Source organism: Phoenix dactylifera, chromosome 8, assembly GCF_009389715.1.
Source record: "Phoenix dactylifera cultivar Barhee BC4 chromosome 8, palm_55x_up_171113_PBpolish2nd_filt_p, whole genome shotgun sequence".
In the NCBI taxonomy this organism is placed as follows: Eukaryota; Viridiplantae; Streptophyta; class Magnoliopsida; order Arecales; family Arecaceae; genus Phoenix; species Phoenix dactylifera.
In genome coordinates, this window is record NC_052399.1 from 1,689,966 (window position 1) to 1,714,270 (window position 24,305).

At 38.4% G+C, this 24,305-nt stretch overlaps 1 protein-coding gene across 1 annotated transcript in view; it reads right to left on the reverse strand.

The window, feature by feature from the left end:
- Positions 1-20,775, reverse strand: part of LOC113461322 (putative germin-like protein 2-1) — a 30,205-nt gene extending 9,430 nt beyond the window's left edge. Inside the window, exons 1-2 of the mRNA XM_039128613.1 lie at positions 20,664-20,775; positions 20,074-20,573 (exon numbers count right to left, since the gene is read on the reverse strand). Of these exons, the coding sequence (XP_038984541.1) occupies positions 20,074-20,573; positions 20,664-20,775 (612 nt within the window). The remainder of the gene's footprint in view (positions 1-20,073; positions 20,574-20,663) is intronic.
- Positions 20,776-24,305: the final 3,530 nt, after the last annotated feature.

Genomic DNA, 24,305 nt, shown 5'->3' on the forward strand with positions numbered 1-24,305 from the left:
TGTGTTCTGCTCTGATCTTTGTACTTAATGTTTCACTATCTTTTTGATGTTGTCAAAAAGGGGGAGAAATATCTAAGTATATGCTATATACTTAGAATGCTTTATTACTTTGAATTAAATACAAATCAGCTTAAAATTTAAATATGTTGAGTGTGTTAAGCTGATTAAATCTAAAGCATTATCATGAAGTATGTTTTTAAATATATATGTTTTCCACTTCATGCAACTTAGCTATGTATTACTTCTAGAAATCAATATCTTTTATATTGCATATACTCCAAGTTTTGTCATCATCAAAAAGGGGGAGATTGATGCCCCAAAGATTGATTCATAGATTGATTTTGATGATCACAAAACCTTGAAGTATAGATACTAATGTTTATGTTGCAAGGAGAAAGATATTTATTTTGCAAGGAACATAGCAAGTTGGAAGAACACAAGAAGGCCTCCAAAGCTCTCAAGTTGGAAGAAAGCTACAATTTATTGGCCCAAGTTTAAAGTTCAAAGGATTCAAATTGGAGGAGTAAAATCAAAAGAAAAATTCAAAAGAACAGTCTTCGAGTCGACTCCAGTGGAATTCGAGTCGACTCCGGAGAAGTATGAGTCGACTCCGGAGAAGTATGAGTCGACTCCTAGGAGTCACAGGCAGAAAAGTCAGAGAGCAGTTTTCGGGTCTGAGATTCGAGTCGACTCCAGTGGAACGCGAGTCGACTCCGATGGTTGGTAGGTCGACTCCAAAGAAAGCAAGAGTCGACTCTCAGCGGAACACAAGGAAAAAGTCAGAGAGCATTTTTGGGACTCTGAGATTCGAGTCGACTCCCGCATTGCACGAGTCGACTCCGAGACTCCGCGACCATCAACAGACAGAAAACCAAGTTACTGCCTCTGAGATTCGAGTTGACTCCCAGACAGCTCGAGTCGACTCCAAGGCAGCGCTACACCAAGATGGCAGAAGGCTGTGTTTCGCAAACTGAGAGCCGAGTCGACTCCAAGGAAGTTCGAGTCGACTCCAAGACTGGACGAGCCAAAAGACAGAGGATCGGGAGTTCGGGCTCTGAGATTCGAGTCGACTCCCAGGACAGTCGAGTCGACTCGAGAGGACAAATTCAAAATTAGATCCACGGACTTCAGTGGATGAGCCGACTCCGAAATTGCCAAGTCAGCTCCAGAAGTTGGCGAGTCGACTCCAGGTTAAGACGAGTCGACTCCCAGTCGAGGCAAGCACATTAATTCAAATTTGGAACAGTGGCCGAGTTGTCTCCGGTAAAACATGAGCCGACTCCTGCAACAGGCGAGCCGACTCCTGATCGCGCGAGTCGACTCCGATCCCAACGGTAACATTGTCAGGAAATGCAGACTGTGTCCAACGGCTCTTTTTCTTGTCTCTAACGGCTATATTCTTGTTTCCACGCCATCTAAAGCTATAAAAACAAGAAGAGAGCTAGGAGAGAAATTATGGAAGTGGGAGAGATCATCTAGGAAAGAGATCTCAAAGAGATTACAAAGGAAATCTCCCATAAGCACAAAAGGGCCATCCAAAACGAAATAGAGAGAAGAAGAGCATCCAAGTGAATCCGAAAGCTTCCTCTCCATCCATGTGCTGCCTCAGGGATCCTCTACTTCATGCCAAATCAGAGGAGGATCAAGTAAAGAAGAAGCCGAGCTCCTCCATCTTCAAAACTCGTTTGAGGGCTTCTCTTTACTCTATTTGTTTATATTGTCATATTTGCTTGTTTAAGAAGCTTTGTTTTGTTTTATACTTTGTTTTAATATCTTGTAACTTGATTCAATCAAGGGATTGAATCAAGGGGTTAAGGTTTGTTGGTGAGCCAAAGGGAAAACCAACGGTGAAAGGTTTGTTGGTGAGCCAAAAGGAAAACCAACGGTGATAGGTTTGTTGGTGAGCCGAGGGTAAAACCAACGTGTAAGGGTTTGATTATGATCCCGGGAAAACAATCGGGGAGGTTCTAGTCGGTGAGCCTGGAAAAACCGACCGAGTTCGTTGTGCGCTCGTAAAACAACAAGTTGGGTTGTGAGCTTGTAAAACAACCGGCTGTAATCGGTAGGATTATAGTGAAATTCCCAAGAGGTCTTGGGGAGTGGATGTAGGTGCTGGGGTGCACCGAACCACTATATGTCCTTTGTGTTTGTAATGCCTCTAGTTATTGTCTAACTAACACACTTACTTACTTAGATAAATTGCTTGCTTAATTCTTATCCGCACATCCTTTAGTTGCAAGCATATTTAATCAAGTCGAAGTCTATACATCAAACCCTTGCTAAGTTTAACTTTCACTGTGCATCTATACAACTTAGCATAGTTAATCAAAAAGTTTTAGAAGTAGCATAAAAGTTTTAAAAGACCCAATTCACCCCCCCTCTTGGGTTGTATCTACTGGGCAACAAGTGGTATCAGAGCAGGTGCTCAAATATTATTTGTAGTCTTAACCGACTAGAGCCAAAGATCATGACAACTCAAATAGATAGTTTTCTAGGAGAAGGACAACCAATTGATACACCTCCACTGTTTAATGGTATAAACTACCCACATTGGAAAATACGCATGCGCATTTTCATTCAATCACAAAACTACTATCTATGGAAAATCATAATAAATGACCTTCACACACTCTCTCATATTAATGAGAAGGACTTAGCACAATTAAATGCTAATGCTATGAACATATTATATTGTGCTATTCAAGAAACAAAGTTTAATGAAATTTCTGCATGCTTATCTGCTAAGGAGATCTGGGATACTTTAGAAAATATTTATGATAAATCTCAGATTAGCTCTCATGTGCTTCAATTACATTCTAACAATGAGACTGCAGAAAAAGGTGTTGAATCTCCCACCTCAGTCGAGTCGACTCCAAGTATTTCAGAGTCAACCCTCAAGATAACCGAGTCGACTCCAATAAGGTCCGAGTCGACTCCGAGGCAAATCAGCTTCCTAAAGACAAAGAAAAAGAGAAAGCAAGAAGAAAGGAAGAAAGAGATAAAAAGGAAGAAAGCCTTGACCAAGAAAGAGTCAAGCCAAAAAATAAAGGTTAGGAGCAACAATGATGATATTAGCTCCAAGAAACTACAAGAGGTAACTGACTTGTGCTTTATGGCACAAGAAGACAAGGTAAAATCTGAATCTACTCTTACCTCAAATGATTTTCAAGAAGAATTCTCTTATGATGAATTATTAAATGCTTTTCATGAGTTGTATAGTGATTGTAGAAAATTATCTGTAAAGAATAAAAATCTTAAGAAACTAAATTCTGAAAATGAAAGCTTAAGGTCATTTTCAGAAGAATTGATTCAGAAAAATCATAGCTTAATTAAAGAAAATCAAAACTTAAGTAAAGAAATTAACCAATTAAGATGTTTTATTAACAAATTCACTGTAAGTTCAGAAAGATTAAAAATGATGTTTGAAAGCCAACATGCTGATTTTGATAAATCAAAATTTAGCTTGACTCCTTCGCTTAGCCATAAATCTCTAGAGAAAAAGGTTATCAATTTACCAAGCAAACCATTAAATAAGATAACTTATTTCAAAAATGAAAAGGATGGGAATAACAACTTTACCTATCGTTCTAGTATAATTAAATCAAATGGTAAAGTTATTACTATTAAACAGATATGGGTTCCAAAAGGAACCATATGTCCTAACTCTCAAGGACTCAAGCAAGCTTGGGTACCCAAAATGAGAAAATGAGGATGTACACATAGGTGTACCAAGGTACCTATGGAACATAAAGAATGAAACTTAAAATATACTTAAGAAAAGTGACTAAAATGGAAGAAATAATGAAATTAGTAATTCTTGCATCCTCTCATACTGAAATTGTTTTATTAGTTGATTAAAACACATCTTGCAAGTATTAATCATTCTTTTCTTGTGATATAAGTGATATTTCTGATATGAAAAGAAAATATATCCAAATCACTCCATCTTTCTTTACTTATAGATGGATAATTTGGTAAATCAATTCTCCTAAGAATAACTCTATGAATTCTCCATATGCTTGACTGAGAGTTTTTATCCATGGCATTATTGTTCATTGATCATAGATATGAAAATGTGTACTTGGTATATCTTTGAATATATGCATTATAAATACTATGATCAAAAAATTCTTTTTGGCATATAAAATTAACTTATGCTAGTATGGACCTAATCTCAAAAGATCTTGTCATTGGTTTACTTAGAATATCTTCTGCAAGGTCAAAGTTTACTATGCATGTTAACTAAGGAAACAAACAAGAATCAAGTTCTAAATCTAAAGATGTTGTTTCCATCACTAAGTTTTTACAAGCTTACATTGGATTTGTTTTTGGCAAGTAAAATTAAAGTATTTTCTGCATTTGCTAAATCTTGTGAAAGGGATCAAATGAAAAAGGTTTGCAAACTATGAAAGTAAAAGAAGTATCATGGCATAGTGTTGAAAACCAATTTTGTATTAAGTTGTGCACAGAAAATAATATTGAATACAATTATTTCTGCACCAAAGAACACCATAAGTAAAATAGGGTTAATAGAATCCTTGAAGAAATGAAAAAGGCAATGTTGTACGATAGTCATTTAAAAGCTATCATCATTGCTTGTCATATATATGGTTTCTATTAGGTCTATTTTTGATGAAAACTCCATTTGATCTTCTGAAAAATAGAAAATGAACTACTGCATATCTTTCATATTTTTCAGTCGTACACGTTATACTTGATATATTCTTATGAAAATAATGCCAAATCTGATAAAGATATTTCTATCCTTGGATATCATTCATCAAGCAATGCATATAGAATATTCAATGAAAAGATTCTAGTTAAAGAAATATCAATTCAGTTTATTCTTTATGAGACTAATGATTCATTATCAAGATACTAAAATCAAATTATATATGGATATGTTTAATCTTTTACATATGACAATCTGAAAACTTGTTAATAATTAGAACCAAATTGAGTTTTCAGAAATGCACTTAATGAAGAAAAATTGGTGACTACTAAAAGATTCAATCAAGAAAAGATGAATTAGATCTTGATGAAATTCTTGCATGATTAGAAGTAAAGATCATCATTATCATGTGCTTGCTTCATGAGCTTTATATTCTGTCAAATGAATGTGTAGAAGTCACTCCTATGTGGTTACTTCATTAAAAAGGAGATCTATGAAAAATAACCACCATATTTAAAAATACACATTACATATATGATAAAGCAATATGTGATTTAGAACAAGCATCAAAAGCATGATATATAAAAGCTTAAGCAACCTTTTTGATAGAAAGTAATAGTGATAAATCTATGCATCAAAAAGATGAATTTGTGATATCTTATTTGCTCAAAGTATGCATTGATGACATCATTTTTGGTTCTACTAATGAAGAGTTATATTGCAAAGTGAGTTTGAAATATGATGAATGAATTAACATCTTCTCTCAAACTCCAAATTAAGACAAACAGGAAAGGGAATCTTCATTGACCAACGTTAGTCCACAAGAAAACTCTCATAGAAGATTGGCATGAAGAAGGTATATCTATGACCCCATCATGTAGAATTTGAAAAGGATGAGCAAAGTAGATCTATTGTGTTAAAGCTGTATTGAAGCATGATAGAATAATTATTTTACAGCTAGTAGACCAGATTGTATGCTCATTATGTGACCTTATGCAAGACTTCAATCTAACTTTAATTAATCATATTTTATTGATAACAAATAAATCATAATCTGAATTTTGATAGAAACAAATGTTTAAGATAAATTGATTAAAACATAGTTAACATATCTTATTGATAATTATCTTAAGCAAATAGAATCTAAACTAAATTGACTTAAACTATCTTGGTTAATGAATCTATCTCTTTAGTTCAAATGATATGTGCTTGCTTATATTTAGGCAATCTCTTGAGTAAAGTGACTCAACATGCAACTATTGTCATATCTTATATTGAGTCATCTAGTTAAAAAAAATATATATGTTGGATGAATGCTTTGTATCTTAAAGAAACTAATAACCTTCCTTCAAGAAAGAAAAATGAGAAATTTCAACTTGAAGGATATCTTCATGTAAGATACACTAAACATTCACATGCAAACAAGAGAGAGGATCTTCTTCAGCCAAAAGTTCACACATAAGAAATCTAGTTTGGCTTGAAGAACATACAATGAATAGGTAACTTTAGATACCTTTCTCACAAATTAATTGAGCTAAGTCAATAACTTAAATCCTATTATGGCATGATTAAATTCTTTAATTATTAATTTTTGATATCATGTCTATATGTGTATTGACTGACTTATACTTTTAGAAATTGTTTCATGGTTTGCCCAAACTAAAATATATCTTTGCCTGTGTCATAACCATGAAATACACAAGTATATGCTTAAAATTTTGATATAAAATAACTTGTGAGAAGTTATGAATCCTTGAGCACAATGAAAATGTTGTTTGCATATTCTTTATTCTGCTCTTTCATGTAAATTACTTGAGAATAACAAAAAGAGAGAGAGATAAAGAAAAGAAAATGGATGTTATTCAAGAGAAGTAAAATCTAAGTAAAGGCAAATACTTCAATCTTAAGGAAAAGCAAAACGAACATAATATATTCGGCACATTTGTGAGACTTGTGTGAGCATTCTTTTGGAAGGGATAAAATCCATAATTAATTACACTTAAACAGGGAGAGTTTGAAGTGAACATTTTAACCTTTCTATATTGCTCATCATAGGGATGGTGCCAATGGGGAGGCTAGTGGTAGTACCCGGCACTATTTGATCCAACTATTCGGTGTAGGGCATATTAGGGACGGCACAAGAGGGAGGCTAGTGGTAGTACCTCGTGCCCCTTCCCAACTCCACCGGATAGGGAGCAAATAGAGTATAAAGCATAAGAAAGTAAAAATGAATGACAAAGTAAATGAAAGTATATAAGAAGAATCAAGTCAAGTTTTAATCACTTGGAAACACACCTTAAGGATGAAATTAGTGGAAGATTATATTTAAATAGGGGGAGTTAATTCGAAAAGAATTGATTTCGATCCTTGACATGCTTGTTCTTAATATTTTAATGTATGACTTAACACACACTATATTTTGCATATAGCATGATATTTTAAATTATGGGTTCTCAATATTTTTTGTAGTTCCCCATACTTGGACAACTTGATTGAATGAAATACTACATAACATCTTTGTTTAGTTTTATTGAAAAGAAATTTCAATCATTGTTAAAATCTGAAAGCTAAATAAAATTGTAGAAAGGAGAAGAGAAGAATATCTCTATTTAGGGAAAATAAATTGATTTTGATCTATCTTTCTACTTGCCTAACTTTGATACATAATGTCCTAATACTTGTTAAAATATCCTTTATTGTGTATCGAAACTCAAAATTAAACACAAAGATTCTGAAAGTGCTTTAATGTTATTGAAATATGTATTTTTCAATCGTAACAATTTAAGATGAGCTACATTGTGAAAGATACATATCTCATATTATGACTTAGAAAGCTTTTATTGAAAATCCTATGTAATTCAGAATCTGATTTTGTATAAAAGCTTAAACTAAATGTGATTTTTAAAATAAAGTCTTACTTTAAGAAAAACAGAATTAATTTTGATGCCTTTGGGGATTGCTCCGATACGCATCCGAAACATATCATTTCTTATCTTCAAAGTATACTAATATTGGTTCAAATGATGTGTCTTTCGATGATCTTGATTGCAAACAAAAATTTCTAAATATATGATTTTATTTTGATATTAAAAAGATTTATTGTGATTCATGTATACATCGCTGAAAAACTATCATTAAGAAATTGAGTTCTATAAATATATATACCTCAATGATCATCTATATGTTTTTCTCTCCTACATTCTTAAAGATTTCCATCAGAATATATATAGAGTGAATGATCTAAAAGCTAGAAATATTTCACCTCACTCAAATGACTCTAAAAGAAAGAAAATGTAAATGCTGTTGAAAGAAACTAAGCGTCAAATGAATCATTTTCTGATTAATATTTCAGTACATTGTCTCAAAGATTAAGAGGAAGCATAACTTGTTCTTGATAGATTAAAAAGGGTGATTGCTATAAATTTTGAATAATTCTTGATCACTCTCCATTCTCGATATCATAGAATTTCAGTTCTATTCACGTTTGTCACTAAAATCTGAAATTCAACAAAAGAAAAGAATGATTAAAGAAGTATGCATCTTTTGAGGGGGAGCTTTAGATATTCAGTATCTTATCCTAAAGTTACTTCAATTTGATGTATACCTTAAATTTTATGGATTGATTTTGATGAACCTCCTTATATTACAAGACACGCTTTAATTACCTTGAGATGAGTTCTATAAAGGTTGTCTTATCTCAAACCTTGAGTCTTGTGAAAATAAGCTGAAACTTATAGAAAATATAGTTTTGAGATTGACAATTTTATTGAACATTATCTTCAAATTCTAAACTCTTAAATGGAATGATCAATAGAGGGGGAGAAAGAAAATTTCAGAAGGAGAGGTCTCACGGAACTTAATCGCGTATATCTATAACTAAAGGAGAGAGGAAGAATACAAAATGAAAAATGATCCTAATACTCTCCAATATGTATCATCTGAAATTTAATCTGAAAATCTTTATGATACACCTTGAGGCGTGTTATTTGGTTAGTATATCTTATGCATCACTCATGAACCAAATTACAAATCTTGAGAGCCTCTAATTTAATGAAACAGGGGGAGAACAATGTATTAAATTTTCTTGAGTATCTCTTAGAAAATCTATTTTGAACTTCACTAATGAGTCCTAATTGGCTTGCTCTTTAGAACTTCAATTTTGTGCCAATTCATTATTTTATGTATCAAATTGTGCTTATTCTCTAAAGAAATAAAAGAAAGTCTTTAAAAGAGTTTTAAGATGTATCAAAAATTGCATGAATTCATATTTTGGTATTTGTGCCCCAATGCTCTTATTATCATAAAAGAACCTTGAAGTCATTAAGAATTAATGATCCAACAGGATGATATGTCTTTCAAATATATAAGTTTTGATCTTTTACTCTGAAAATCAATTGAATTGCTCTCCTATTGATAAAATACTTAATAGATTAGGCAAAAGGTCTTAAATGAACAAGCTTTCATACTTAGTGAAGAGAGGTTAGATTTCCACTCATATTTTTCCTTGAATATCATTTGTGGTACTTCTTGAATTAACCTAAGCAAGATTCCACCTACACTTGATTAGAAAACTATCTGTGGTATCAAATTAAAAAACCTCTTGAATTCACACTCGATGTGTTCTGCTCTGATCTTTGTACTTAATGTTTCACTATCTTTTTGATGTTGTCAAAAAGGGGGAGAAATATCTAAGTATATGCTATATACTCAGAATGCTTTATTACTTTGAATTAAATACAAATCAGCTTAAAATTTAAATATGTTGAGTGTGTTAAGCTGATTAAATCTAAAGCATTATCATGAAGTATGTTTTTAAATATATATGTTTTCCACTTCATGCAACTTAGCTATGTATTACTTCTAGAAATCAATATCTTTTATATTGCATATACTCCAAGTTTTGTCATCATCAAAAAGGGGGAGATTGATGCCCCAAAGATTGATTCATAGATTGATTTTGATGATCACAAAACCTTGAAGTATAGATACTAATGTTTATGTTGCAAGGAGAAAGATATTTATTTTGCAAGGAACATAGCAAGTTGGAAGAACACAAGAAGGCCTCCAAAGCTCTCAAGTTGGAAGAAAGCTACAATTTATTGGCCCAAGTTTAAAGTTCAAAGGATTCAAATTGGAGGAGTAAAATCAAAAGAAAAATTCAAAAGAACAGTCTTCGAGTCGACTCCAGTGGAATTCGAGTCGACTCCGGAGAAGTATGAGTCGACTCCGGAGAAGTATGAGTCGACTCCTAGGAGTCACAGGCAGAAAAGTCAGAGAGCAGTTTTCGGGTCTGAGATTCGAGTCGACTCCAGTGGAACGCGAGTCGACTCCGATGGTTGGTAGGTCGACTCCAAAGAAAGCAAGAGTCGACTCTCAGCGGAACACAAGGAAAAAGTCAGAGAGCATTTTTGGGACTCTGAGATTCGAGTCGACTCCCGCATTGCACGAGTCGACTCCGAGACTCCGCGACCATCAACAGACAGAAAACCAAGTTACTGCCTCTGAGATTCGAGTCGACTCCCAGACAGCTCGAGTCGACTCCAAGGCAGCGCTACACCAAGATGGCAGAAGGCTGTGTTTCGCAAACTGAGAGCCGAGTCGACTCCAAGGAAGTTCGAGTCGACTCCAAGACTGGACGAGCCAAAAGACAGAGGATCGGGAGTTCGGGCTCTGAGATTCGAGTCGACTCCCAGGACAGTCGAGTCGACTCGAGAGGACAAAATTCAAAATTAGATCCACGGACTTCAGTGGATGAGCCGACTCCGAAATTGCCAAGTCAGCTCCAGAAGTTGGCGAGTCGACTCCAGGTTAAGACGAGTCGACTCCCAGTCGAGGCAAGCACATTAATTCAAATTTGGAACAGTGGCCGAGTCGTCTCCGGTAAAACACGAGCCGACTCCTGCAACAGGCGAGCCGACTCCTGATCGCGCGAGTCGACTCCGATCCCAACGGTAACATTGTCAGGAAATGCAGACTGTGTCCAACGGCTCTTTTTCTTGTCTCTAACGGCTATATTCTTGTTTCCACGCCATCTAAAGCTATAAAAACAAGAAGAGAGCTAGGGGAGAAATTATGGAAGTGGGAGAGATCATCTAGGAAAGAGATCTCAAAGAGATTACAAAGGAAATCTCCCATAAGCACAAAAGGGCCATCCAAAACGAAATAGAGAGAAGAAGAGCATCCAAGTGAATCCGAAAGCTTCCTCTCCATCCATGTGCTGCCTCAGGGATCCTCTACTTCATGCCAAATCAGAGGAGGATCAAGTAAAGAAGAAGCCGAGCTCCTCCATCTTCAAAACTCGTTTGAGGGCTTCTCTTTACTCTATTTGTTTATATTGTCATATTTGCTTGTTTAAGAAGCTTTGTTTTGTTTTATACTTTGTTTTAATATCTTGTAACTTGATTCAATCAAGGGATTGAATCAAGGGGTTAAGGTTTGTTGGTGAGCCAAAGGAAAAACCAACGGTGAAAGGTTTGTTGGTGAGCTAAAGGGAAAACCAACGGTGATAGGTTTGTTGGTGAGCCGAGGGTAAAACCAACGTGTAAGGGTTTGATTGTGATCCCGGGAAAACAATCGGGGAGGTTCTAGTCGGTGAGCCTGGAAAAACCGACCGAGTTCGTTGTGCGCTCGTAAAACAACAAGTTGGGTTGTGAGCTTGTAAAACAACCGGCTGTAATCGGTAGGATTATAGTGAAATTTCCAAGAGGTCTTGGGGAGTGGATGTAGGTGCTGGGGTGCACCGAACCACTATATGTCCTTTGTATTTGTAATGCCTCTAGTTATTGTCTAACTAACACACTTACTTACTTAGATAAATTGCTTGCTTAATTCTTATCTGCACATCCTTTAGTTGCAAGCATATTTAATCAAGTCGAAGTCTATACATCAAACCCTTGCTAAGTTTAACTTTCACTGTGCATCTATACAACTTAGCATAGTTAATCAAAAAGTTTTAGAAGTAGCATAAAAGTTTTAAAAGACCCAATTCACCCCCCCTCTTGGGTTGTATCTACTGGGCAACAACCCTTTTGTGAAATAATATACTGCCAAGGGCTGAACTGAAAAATTTTATTTATTGGCCAAATGGGTTCGGGTTTCGGGTTTCAGGTTCCGGGTTCGGATTTCGAGTTTTGGGTTCCGAGTTCGGATCTAAACTGGGCCCAAGTTGGGCCCACAAAGGTACTACCCAACTGGGCCCAACCGGACTGGACTAGGCCCAAGTTGGGCCTGCAATGGATAGGGCCCAAAGGGCCCAGTTTGGCCCGTGATGGGCCTCCTCCTTCCCCATACCCCCCACGGACAGGGGAAGTAGGAGAGACGGAAGATAGAGAGAGGGCCGGCGGGGTGGCCAGCCTGGGTGGCCGGAGGCCGCCCCTCGGTCGACGGCCAGCCGGCCGCCAGGCCGGCCACCCCGCCGGCGGCCGTTGCAATGGCCGACGGGGAGGAGAAGCAACCGAGATGATCTCGGTTGCTGGGGCTGAAATAGAGAAGAAAAAAATCAATGCTTTTGGCAATAGAACGAAGGTAAGGAGGGGGGAAGCTCACCGGCGGTTGACGGAGGTAGTGGGTCTTGGCCAAGGGAGGCTCGATCCGGTGTTAAGCGGCGGCGGCGACGGCACCTTCCAAAGGGGAGGTAGATCCAGAAACAGGGGAAGGCCGTGAGGGGATTTGGACAGTATTCGGCCGGAGAGCTCGCCGGTCACTCGGGAGGCAAGAACAGAGGGAGGAGAGGAAGAGGAGAGGGAGGAGAGGGGCTCGGTGGTGAACTAGGAAGGAGAAGAGGGGTTTTTATCATCCCCTTGTACCGGCTCTCCGCCGCGAAAATCGCAGCAGTCGAGCGTGATCCGTGGCCGTGATTGGCCGCGATTTGACCGGAGGGGAGGTGCCGCGGGATGCTTGCGACGTCTTGCCCCGATTGATCCTGGAGGAGCCGGAGAGGATCGCCATCGCCATCCTCTGTCCAGTTCCTCCCAGATTAGGACCGGGGCTGAAGTCGGCTGGGGCTGCCGACTTCAGCCTCGTATCTCACATTCTCTCCTCCTTAAAAAAAAATTTCGTCCTCGAAATTTAAAAGATCTAGGCCTTTCAAAGTTAGAATTGCTCAGCCCATTGAATAATATAAATCCAAGATCTCATTCTCCTCGATCAAAATCAGTGTGATAGATAGCTTTAGATCAATTATCAAAAATTTCATAAAACTCGCAAGATTAACACTAGATAAGTGACTAACTAAAATCTCAGATTGAAATTATCATCTTGATGCATGTTCACTCGAGATCAGATCAGGATTGATTCACAACAGGATTGATTAGAATTAGTTGCATTTGGGATAGAACTTGAAATGAAATAGATCTCATATACTTATTATAGTAGTGTGCTGATCCCTCAAAGGATAATGACCAACCTTGGAGTCAAATCATTATATGGCTAAGAATGTAATTCATAAAATGAACATGTACTGATGATCATTAGATAGCAATGGTCTATCTCAAAAATGATTTGCATCAAATCACAAGAGCAAGTCTAAGAAGACAAAGTATTAATACTATGATTCAATATGCCACAAAGCTTTTAACTTAAACTTATAAATCATAAGATGGGAGCAAATAATGCATAGTTTATTCAGATTCTTAACAAATTAGACCGTATTTGGTCAACAATCAACTAACCCGAGTCATAATATGCTCAAATTATTATTATTATTATTATTATCTTGTCATACCCAAAAATAGCAAAGTCTATCCAAGAGATAACATAATCATATTATGACTGACCTGAGAATCAATAGTATTCATCTTTCCTTATTAACAAAATCTTTCATTATTGAACAACATAGTCTTTCATCATAACATATTACCAAAACACAGTCAGTATTTTTATCCAATTTAAAATAACTCAGTCCACCATGCTTTTGTTGTGCAACTCTGATCAATATTTTCCAAAATTTCTTAATGATCTTATATCATCAACATTTTTTTATATATATATAATATCCAAGCAAAATTTTATCCTTGCTTCCCAAGTACACTATGTCATGATTAACCCCTGAGATAGTTGGCGTATTTGTACCATCATATGATCAAGTAATCATATTCTAAATCCAAATTTGAACTAAGCCAATTCTAGTTTCCCTTGACAATTCCATTATACAAGTTGATATTCATTCTAAGCTTCGATAATTGAAGGATTCTAGATTAGCTTACTCAGGAGCCTAGTCAATCATCCCGAATCTTTTCTTTTAGGCTAAACTTATTTGGGCCTCTCATGAAATCCCACTTGCATTTCTCATATGGTGATACAAAATCCACAATCAACTCATGGCCTTGATTTATAAATATTTAATTCACAAGAATCTAATAATCTAGTTCAAAGATTTACAAGAAATTCCATCAAGATATAAGCTCTATGATTTTACATTGAGATCCATCAAAATATCAATCTTAATTGTTTCAAGTCTCAAGGGTTAGAGCCAAATAAAAATTCTTAAGTCTCATCCCCAAGTATATTTTCCTTCTATATACGAGTTCCATGCATGATCCACATACAGATTTCAATGAATATTTTCTAGTCCAACTTTTAAACATCTTTTTATAAGTGAATCTTAATTTGCCACCAAAATAATTAACTTCAACTAGAAGCAATATCCATAGTGCCTGATATCAAGTTAAACTTCCAAAATAATTATATTGCACGATAATATCTCATGATTAATATTCTTTCACTTAATTTAGTCAAAATCTAATTAATCATAACTTGAAATACAAATTGCTCTACCAAGAAAACTCTCAGAGTAGCTCATTCACACTTCGGTTACGACCATAATTAGGTTGCATTCTAATTTTAGCATTTCAAAATTATGATAAAATAACTCAAATTTATCAATAACAAAAGCAAATAAATGCCTTCGTCTAATGGCCTAATATCTACCCATCTCTCAAACTTTCTGACGAATCCTAAAGATCCTAAAACTTAAGCTCCATCTGACTATTTCAAACACAATCCCTAGGAATCTGAAACCTGAGCTCTGATACCACCAAATCTGTGACGCCCCGAGCCCGAGGCGCGGCAGACGCTGCACGCCCGCACGGCGGGCCGCACAGGCGTGCAAGGCATCGAAACATATCGAAGCAAATATAGATGTTCAAAACTTATTTAAGAGTTAATCACAGATGCTTAAAATTGACATAAATAATTAAAGTCATTCAAAAGCAGTCTTACAAAATTTCAAAATAGCATTTGCTAACATAATTCAAATGTCCAAACTAATCTAACTGAAATGTCAATAACTGAAGAAATTATCGAAAAATCTAACGCACTCCCCAATTCCGTGTGATCAAGCCTCTGGATCTGAAAAATAGAGAAAATAAAATAATGAGCTACACTAGCCTAGTAAGCAACAAAATACCCCAAAGTGGGGTCAGAGCATATCAGATTAAAATAAAAAAAATGTCTGGAATAAATCATAAATAATATCGTTTTACTGTTTTCAAAATTTATTATCATTTTTCCAAAAATCTGATACCAGAATCTCAACATGATAGGCTACGGCCACGTAACCCAGTGGCATGGGTTGCACAAAGTGCCAGAAACCACTATTGTTAGTCACCGGTGGCAACGGTGTTCAGAAACCACTATTTTAATCACCGGTGGTGCGGTGTCGAAACCGGTTTCTCAAGATTATAAGTCGACAGGTCCAACGTATAATCCCCATTGGCGGGGCCAGAACAGAACAGAACTGATCATAGCCATGCTGAGAATGCATATATATAGAAAAATAGATTTCATAAATTATCCAGTCATATTTCACGAATTTCAGAGCATACCACAAAATTTTCAAATAGAATTTAATATGCTTAACCCATTTTATAGAATACAAAACATATATCAAAATTTAATCTATTTATCAAATAATTTGGAAATCACACTTGAAGTATCCAGTTACTTACCTCTTCTCGCTTAATTCCTACGCAAGGTAGGCGAATCAGGTTTACCTGTTAACATTTAATTAATTTCTTTATAAATTTTAGAGCTAAGCAAAACCAAAAGTAATACTACTGGACACGGCCCAACAGGGCCCAAAGTTGGCCCATAATGGACATGGCCCGATAGGGCCCACATCGGACACGACCCAATGGGCCCGCATAGACTCGGCGTAATAGGGCCCTCCCAAAGTTAGCCTCTAATTTGTTCATTTATGCAATAAAATCCATTGCAAGGACCAATATATAATTACATAGTATTGTTCTGTAATAAAACTTGAGTAAAGGGACTAAACAAATATAGTTGAGGGCCTTTATGTAATAAATCTTTCCTATAGGGATCAAATACAAATTATAGATACCCTTTTATGAAATAATATACTGCCAAGGGCTGAACTGAAAAATTCCATTTATTGGCCAAATGGGTTTGGATTTCGGGTTTCGGGTTCTGGATTCGAGTTCGGATTCGGGTTCTGGGTTCGGATCTGAACTGGGCCCAAGTTGGGCCCACAAAGGTACTACCCAACTGGGCCTAACCGGACTGGACTGGGCCCAAGTTGGGCCTGCAATGGATAGGGCCCAACGGGCCCAGTTTGGCCCGTGATGGGCCTCCTCCTTCCCCATACCCCCCACGGACAGGGGAAGTAGGAGATACGGAAGAGAGAGAGAGGGCCGGCGGGGTGGCCGGAGGCCACCCCTCGGTCGACGGCCAGCCGGCCGCCATGGCGGCCGGCGGCCATTGCATTGGCCGACGGGGAGGAGAAGCAACTGAGATGATCTCGGTTGCTGGGGCTGAAACAGAGAAGAAAAAAATCAATGCTTTCGGCAATAGAACGAAGGTAAGGAGGAGGGAAGCTCACCGGCGGTCGACGGAGGTGGTGGGTCTCGGCCAAGGGAGGCTCGATCCGGTGTTAAGCGGCGGCGGCAACGGCACCTTCCGAAGGGGAGGTAGATCCAGAAACAGGAGAAGGTCGCGAGGGGATTCGGACGGTATTCGGCCGGAGAGCTCGCCGGTCACTCGGGAGGCAAGAACAGAGGGAGGAGAGGAAGAGGAGAGGGGCTCGGTGGTGAACTAGGAAGGAGAAGAGGGGTTTTTATCATCTCCTCGTAACGGCATTGTGAGTTTACTAAACTTGTGTTCGGACGCATTCACTGGAATTCTCATATATGAGATCATAGTTAATGGATCACTTGAAAAATTCATTTATATTAAGCAACAAATTATTCTAGATCTTGAATGGGTGAAACAATTGGAGATTGAAATTGGTAATGCACGAGGCTTAGACTATCTCTACCATGGCTGCAATATCCAAAAATATCTTATTTTCGGCCAGCTAAAATAGTGTAGCTCGGCTGACAGAATCATATCAATGGCCAAATCTTGAGGGACTGTAGGCTACTTTTATTGCCCTTGAGGTCCTCTCAAGGAATTTTAGAGGCATCTCTAGCAAATCCATTGTTTATAGTTATGGGATTATAGTGTTTGAAATGGTTGGTGGAAGAAAAAATATTGAAGTTCAAGTAGACAACATCCGTGAGATATCCACTTCTCACATTGGATTTACAAGCATCTCAACTTGGATGAAAATTTGAGAACTTTCACGGCCATGACCCAAGTGGAAGAAGAGATTGCCAAAGGGATAATTCTAGTAGTTTTATGGTGCATTCAGACTAAGCTAATAAATATAGACTCTCGATGGGTAAGGTTCCAGATATGTTAGAAGGAAGGATTATAGACTTGCAAATTCCCCCCATGCCAGTTTTATTTTCCCCTCAAGATGAGGGAAGCATTTCTAGACAAATCATTCTCATGAAATAGTATCAATAGTCACTTGTTATAATGGACTCAACATATTTGACCGTATAATAGGTATGTTACCCATAGTGTTGTAGGCATCTCTTAATTTCCTATGTTAGATAAAAATTTAGAGTTGTGGTTCTAAAGGCTTAAATAAATCATTCAACCTTCAATGGATTTATATTTTACTTTCAATTTAGCAATCATGCAACTTAATGATCAGACGACCCGGGATCCGCCACGTGGCAGGCCATAAGACAGCCTCAACAAATCTCTCTGAATTGCCCCCACTAAATGCTGATCATTATGGAGGGTGCTCCGGAGCTCGAAATATTGATGGCTGACCTCTCGCATTTCGCCAGATGAGACGCTTTGGAGAAGGAAGCATTAATGGCCGGCTTCTCACGTTTCGCCAGATGGAGTGCTTCGGGGGATGGAAAATTAATGATCGAAACCTCCAGGAAGGAACGCCCATGTGGAACACTGAAAAATTTCCACGGCGGATTCTACTCAAGAAAATCTGGCAACTCGAACCTCCCAAGTCCGACGTCGAGCTCTCGGCCAAGAAATATGCCAAGGCATACCCAGTTTGGTACACACCTCTTCTTGCCTACGTGATTGAAGCACTGGACGATTAGAAGTCTGCCTACTTCCATCGTCCGAGCTGCAAGGCGGCTCGACCTCGGAAGTGGGGCGCAAATGATAGGAGAAAAAATGGATCGTCCAGCCCACAACTAAAAGGCCGCCCAGTTTCGGCCCAATAAACGTCAACGCCAACCAATCGAATCCACACTTCGGCACCGAGTCAGCTCGACTTCGAGACTCCGCCGAAGGCTCCATCAACTTCAGACATTCGCCGACTCCCCCGACCAAGTTCGGGGTGCCTCCAGTATTCGCCGACCCGCCCCAACTAAGCTCGGGGCGCCTACCTCAGCAGTATGCCCCGACTTTCGAGCTCGGAGCGCTCCACTAAGCACGCCTCGGAACCTGAAAAGCCAAGCTACTCCCAGTACCCGTCAAGCCGACCTCTCATGATGAGGGCTGCAGTGCCACTACCACCTGGGCCACTCCACCGAGACTATAAATAGCTCGGTCAGGTAACTTGTAAAGGACTTTTGGGCTGGATCAAATCTACTCCACTCTAACTTGATCGTCGAAGGGCCCTCACCGGAAATACTGATGAAACTTTGTGCAGGTCCGCGGCCATCGCACAGAAGGTGGCTCCCGTCTTCTCCTTCCAATCACTGGCGGCTCCCTCGACTCCACCGGCGTGGTCTCCCTCAGGCCAAATTTGAACCACAACAGTCATAACTCCAGGATTAGTTGGATTGACTTGCTTCTAAACTATTACACTGTCGGTCATCTTTGTTTTCGGACTCTTAGTCATCTATGCCTTCAAATGATGATACTTTCAGCCTTCAGCTAGTGCAGACCATTTTTCAACCCTTGATCTCTTTACCCTATTCCTTTTATAAGTCAAGATGGTTCTCTTCCTTCAGTTGATGAAAGCTTGTAATACCTACTCTATCTTGGTTTTTCTGAAGTTGTATATCTCCACTCTTTGTTACTCCTCCCTCTTAGGTGTAGCAGTAGGAGCATCATCTATTATATCTCCTTTTTCAATTCCTTAATAAAGTAAAAAGAGAGACTTTCTAGTAAACTAGAATCTTTCACTACAAATTAAAACCGAGTTTTTCCTGTCAAATTTGTTGATGGCTGGCCCATAAAAAAAAATTTGGCAAAATACTTTTCTAATAGCTTTATCTAATTTATTCGTATTATAAAATAGATAAAAGGTTAAATTAGATGATGTTATGTGATAACTGGGACATCAAAATCAAGCTTGATCTTGGAGTTCAAATAACTGGGACACCAGATAGTGTCCTGAATTATGGTACATTAATTGATATAATATTTAATTTGGAGAAAGGCTAGGAAAGAAGCAAACAACCTGCTTCCTTTAGAAGACAATGACACAGGAGCACTCCGAGTAATGGTTAGAAAATAGATACTAGTGTTGATTCCAATTGTCCAGCATCAAGATACAGTCGACTAAACAGACTACCATGTCAAAGTGAACCAGCATCCAGCAGCTCCCTTGTTCAATCTTTGATCATTAAGCTATCACCTCAAGCTGGATTAATCACTTCAAGATGCAACCGAGTTGACAACTTTCTAGGACATATTGCAGAAGCTAAAATGGCCCTATGGGGTATGTTGGAAGCAGCTACCATTAAAGGTTGGAGCCAGAACCTAGAAAACTTGCCAGCGAGCAAACAGAGCAAGAGAGAACAATTGATGCATTGGCAGGCTTGAAAGATGGGTGATCTTTTCAAGATAACAGGTCTGGGCTCTGCACTTTCGATAGGGCCTTATGAAGTTAAATTATATAGAATACGATGCACGTACACCAAACAAATGAACACCTCTAAACCAGCGGGTGTTCTTATTGGTCGACTAAACAGACACCTATTTAACCATATGCCAAACAATCGCTTTGTGGAAGCAATTCACAAGATGAACCATATGTGCTGACACTTGCACTACGCCGTTTGTGGCCTTCTTCACTAGTTGTTATCCACCCAGAACTGAGCCTAGAGATACTTGATCGTATCCTTGCCCACTTGGAAGGCCTTGGCCAAAACCGCATCAGAGATGGGTGGGTTTGATCCAAAGACTGCATTGGCTATAGTGATCACTCCAGGGTTCTGGCTGCTTAGGGCTGCAACGGCCATGGCAGGCATTGGACCGTAGTTGAATTGGAAATGGATTAGACCTTCGGGAAACACAAAGACATCACCCTTCTTGAGCATCTTAGTGAAGAGAAGGTTGCCGTTGTTGGTGTTGGATGTGACAAAGCCGACATAGAGCGTGCCTTCTAACACTGTAAGGATCTCGGTGGCCCGGGGATGGGTGTGTGGCGGGTTGAGACCGTAAGGTGCATAGTCTATTCGAGCCAAGGAGATGCCGAGGGTGTTGAGCCCTGCAATTTGGTTCACATTCACCTGCGTCACCTTAGATCCAATCTGGTTCGACGTGTTGCCAGGCATATCGAGGCCGGAGAAGAAGAAATCATCCGCTGTCATGTGCATTGGTGGCTTGCAAACAAAACCATTCACAAGGACTGCATCCAAAGGAAGAAGCTAAGCAACAAAGGGTAACTCGTAAACCATTATGTTGAAACTAGTAAAAGATAAGAGTGAAGAGTAATTACTAGGGGACTTGAGGTCAGCAACGCAGAAGTCTTGAAGTTGGCTGGGATCGGAGGCCATCACACGAGAGGAAGCCAGGGCAAGGAGAGCAAAGAGGAGGATATGGCAAGGCATCTCTTTCCTATACGAAATTAAATCTTTAGAGGAAATGAGGGTATTTGGCGGCATAAGAAGGCGTGGAGAGGATCGGTATATATAGACCAGGAGATGGAACCAGTCATGCTCTAATAACGCAGTAGAAGAGTCTATGAGGTTAGGTATGAAGGTTTCACACAAACTACTTGCTCTGCAGGCCGTAGACGCAGTCTATTGTGTGTATCCAGTCATGGAGATCAAAAGGTTTGATAGTCTTGGTGTAAGAGCACATGGTCAAAAAAATGTACGATCAACATTGTTTACTTAATAATATATATAAATATATACCCACCTCTGGTAGACCCCAGAACCACAAACCGTTCGCTAGAGGCGGAGCCATGTTGGGTCCTCATATACTTTACGAATTTTTATTTTCCGACACAAAGGCCATAAATTCTGAGTTCTGGAATATCTCCATTAAAAACAAAGACTCATAAATTAAAAAAAAACTGAAGATTTTTAAAAAATTCTGATGAAAAAGATAGCAAGAATAAAGAATCTAAAATTACGCACTCATGCATATGATATATATATATATGTGTGTGTGTGTGTGTGTGTGTGTGTGTGTATTAAACACTATAAAAGAGTGAATAATCTCTATTGAAATAGATTTCAAAGTATTAGATATTCTTTATCTCCCTGAAACCATTCCATTTTGCCTTTACATCTATCTCATTTCAGACCGTATCCACCTACATATTAAACCCATGAAATACCGTTCAACAACACTTAATCGGATTTGTGATGCCTTTTTATTTAGAGTCAAGAGGAAATTTTATTCATTGGCCCTTCTTCTAAATCCAAAGAGTAAGGAGTTTTCTATATATTAGCAATTTAAAAAATTGCTTTGATCTTGAGTTCAGTCGTTAGTAAAGAAATTATTACAAATCTAACTACTTTATTATAAAGAAAGAAAGGATTCTAAGAAAATTATATTATTTGAATTTGGAAATAGTCGGGAGGTCATCAATCCTTGCTTTATACAAGCCACTTCTTAGGCTTAAAAAGAAATTCTATCAATTACCCCTTCAAGGCTTCAAAAGATAAATTGCGCATCGAGACCGACTCACATTCCTTAAAGTAGAACAAACCAACACCCGTCGAGAAATACAACTCTTGAAGGAAGAACAAGCAGAGCTGGAATGGAATAACAACACTATAGGAAAAATAGTATATTCCGACTCTCATGTGCCGATGCTAAAAAGAAGCGTCAGCAATTTAGTCACCCTGCAAAAATTTGCCGGCACTTTTTAGTGGCGTCGGGGTAGGAATTACACTAAGACGACGCTTATTAGCACTGTGCGAAACCAACCTACTAATATTGAATTCTGACGATGCTTAAAAAAGCTCGATCACCCCTTCCATTGACCCTTGTTAGCCCTAAATTGACCCTTCTCAGCCCAAATAACTCTGCCTTCGCCTCCTCCTCGCCGCCCTGATCCCCAACTCATTTTCCCTCTCTTAGATGGCCTCCTTCTCCTCCACCCCCTCTTCCTCCTCCTTCTCCTCCTTCTGGCCGGTCTACTTCTCCTCCTCTCCCTCTTCCTCCTCCTTTCGTCTGCCCATACCCACCGCAAAGCTTCCCTGCAGATGTATCGTCTTCTCCTCCTCCCCATCTCCGCTTGCCTTCTCCTCCTCCTGCCCCTCTTCCTCCTCCTTCTCCTCCTTTTGTCGAAGCCATTTACTGATCCGGTCAACCGCCCTCCTCCGGCTGACCGCCCTTCTCTACTGCGGATCTCAGCCGACATACATCCATGCTGGTGATTTTGCTTGATGCCTTAATATTCTGTTTATAGCTCTAATTTGTGCTTAATATTTAAACTTGCTCTATGTGCTTAATATTCTGATTGCCGTCTAATATGTATTTAAATTGTACATGTAATTGTGTCTGTTAACAATGCTTATACAGATGTTTTTTTCTTTACTTAATACATTGTTCCATTCCTTTTTAACTTTATCTGAATAAATTATTTTTTTTACTTTGGGCCAAATTCTGATCATGTTTCCATCCCATGACAGGACAACCAATAGTATCACGTTTTCAGCCTGTAACAGGGCAACCAATAATATCACATTTTCAGCTTTTGATGGGGCAACCAGTAGTTTCACATTTATAGTCTGTGATGGAACAAACAATTGCTTTACATTTCTAGCCTGTCATGGCATAAATAGTAGTATCATATTTTTAGCCTGTGGTAGGGCAACCAATGATAACGAGATGAGCCCAAAGTCTTTATTCATTTAATCAAGTTCACATCCATCCATCAATTTTTTTTAACTTTATTTCTGGCTTTAGACTAACCACGATCATGTTTTTCATCCATAACCGGGCAATCAATATTACGTGGTTAGTCCAAAGCACCATATCCATTAGTCCTATTATTTAAGTATAAATTATGTACATATATACACCCATCATACTATCAATCATAAGTAAATATGATCAAAATACAATTTAATACCAAAACGATCATAAAATCATTCTTGCTTCTTACTTATTTGGATCATTAGCATGAAATACATATAGGTACAAAAATATCTATATCATGCAGGTTAGTATACAAGAATTCTTACCTCTTTACTGACAACCCAGACAGACTACCACAATCTACAAACCAGAGTGCGCAAAATCCTACTCAATATCTTCATGCCTAAAAGATTGTTATCCTATAGAACCGAATCAACATCAAAAATTATCCAAGATATCCGACAACCCAGAATTTCCTACTGATCCACTAAAGGTTCCACCATCATGTTGTAATCTAAGACTACCCTTTGAGTCCCTTTAACCAAAATTTCTTCGGATCAAGCTAGAGAGAGAATACCAAGGGAAAAAAAATAGAAAAAGAGAGAAACTAGAGTATAAGATCTCGTCGGGCTTCTTTCTGCTTGGATGACTATAGCCTCATATAAAACCAAGGCTGACCATAAAAATAGAATTGTATAAAAGATATACAAGACCAACTAGATAACAACGCCCAATTATTTGAATCGATCAGTGCAATATAATCCAATTCATTTGATAAAGAATCATATATCAAATCAAGAGAATAAATCAAAGGTTATCAATTAGAGGTCCAACGGTGGTTAACAATTTGGATGAATAGGGTCGACTAGATGCAGCGTCCGACGATCTGGGTCAATCGGCTCTCGCCAGTCCAACTAGTCAAATCATGAAAAGACAATCAAACCATAGTTCATAAAACACAATAGGGATTCATGGTAATAGAGTCCAATGATGCTCAGCAATATTCGGTTAAGGCTAGCTTGACGGATGGTCGCAGCGACACTAGTTTAGAGCCCTTAACTAGGGTCAACCCTAGTCTATAATGAAGAGAAATTAAGAGAGAGAGGAGAGAGAGAAGAGAGGAGAGAGAAAGAAGAGAGAAGACTCTCTTCTATCTTCTTAAAATAGGGGAGAGTCAATCCCCCCTCTCATCTCGAATCAGAGCATTGCAGGCCACTTAGTCGGCCCAGCCTCGACGATGATAGCCACGGGCAGCCCTTCG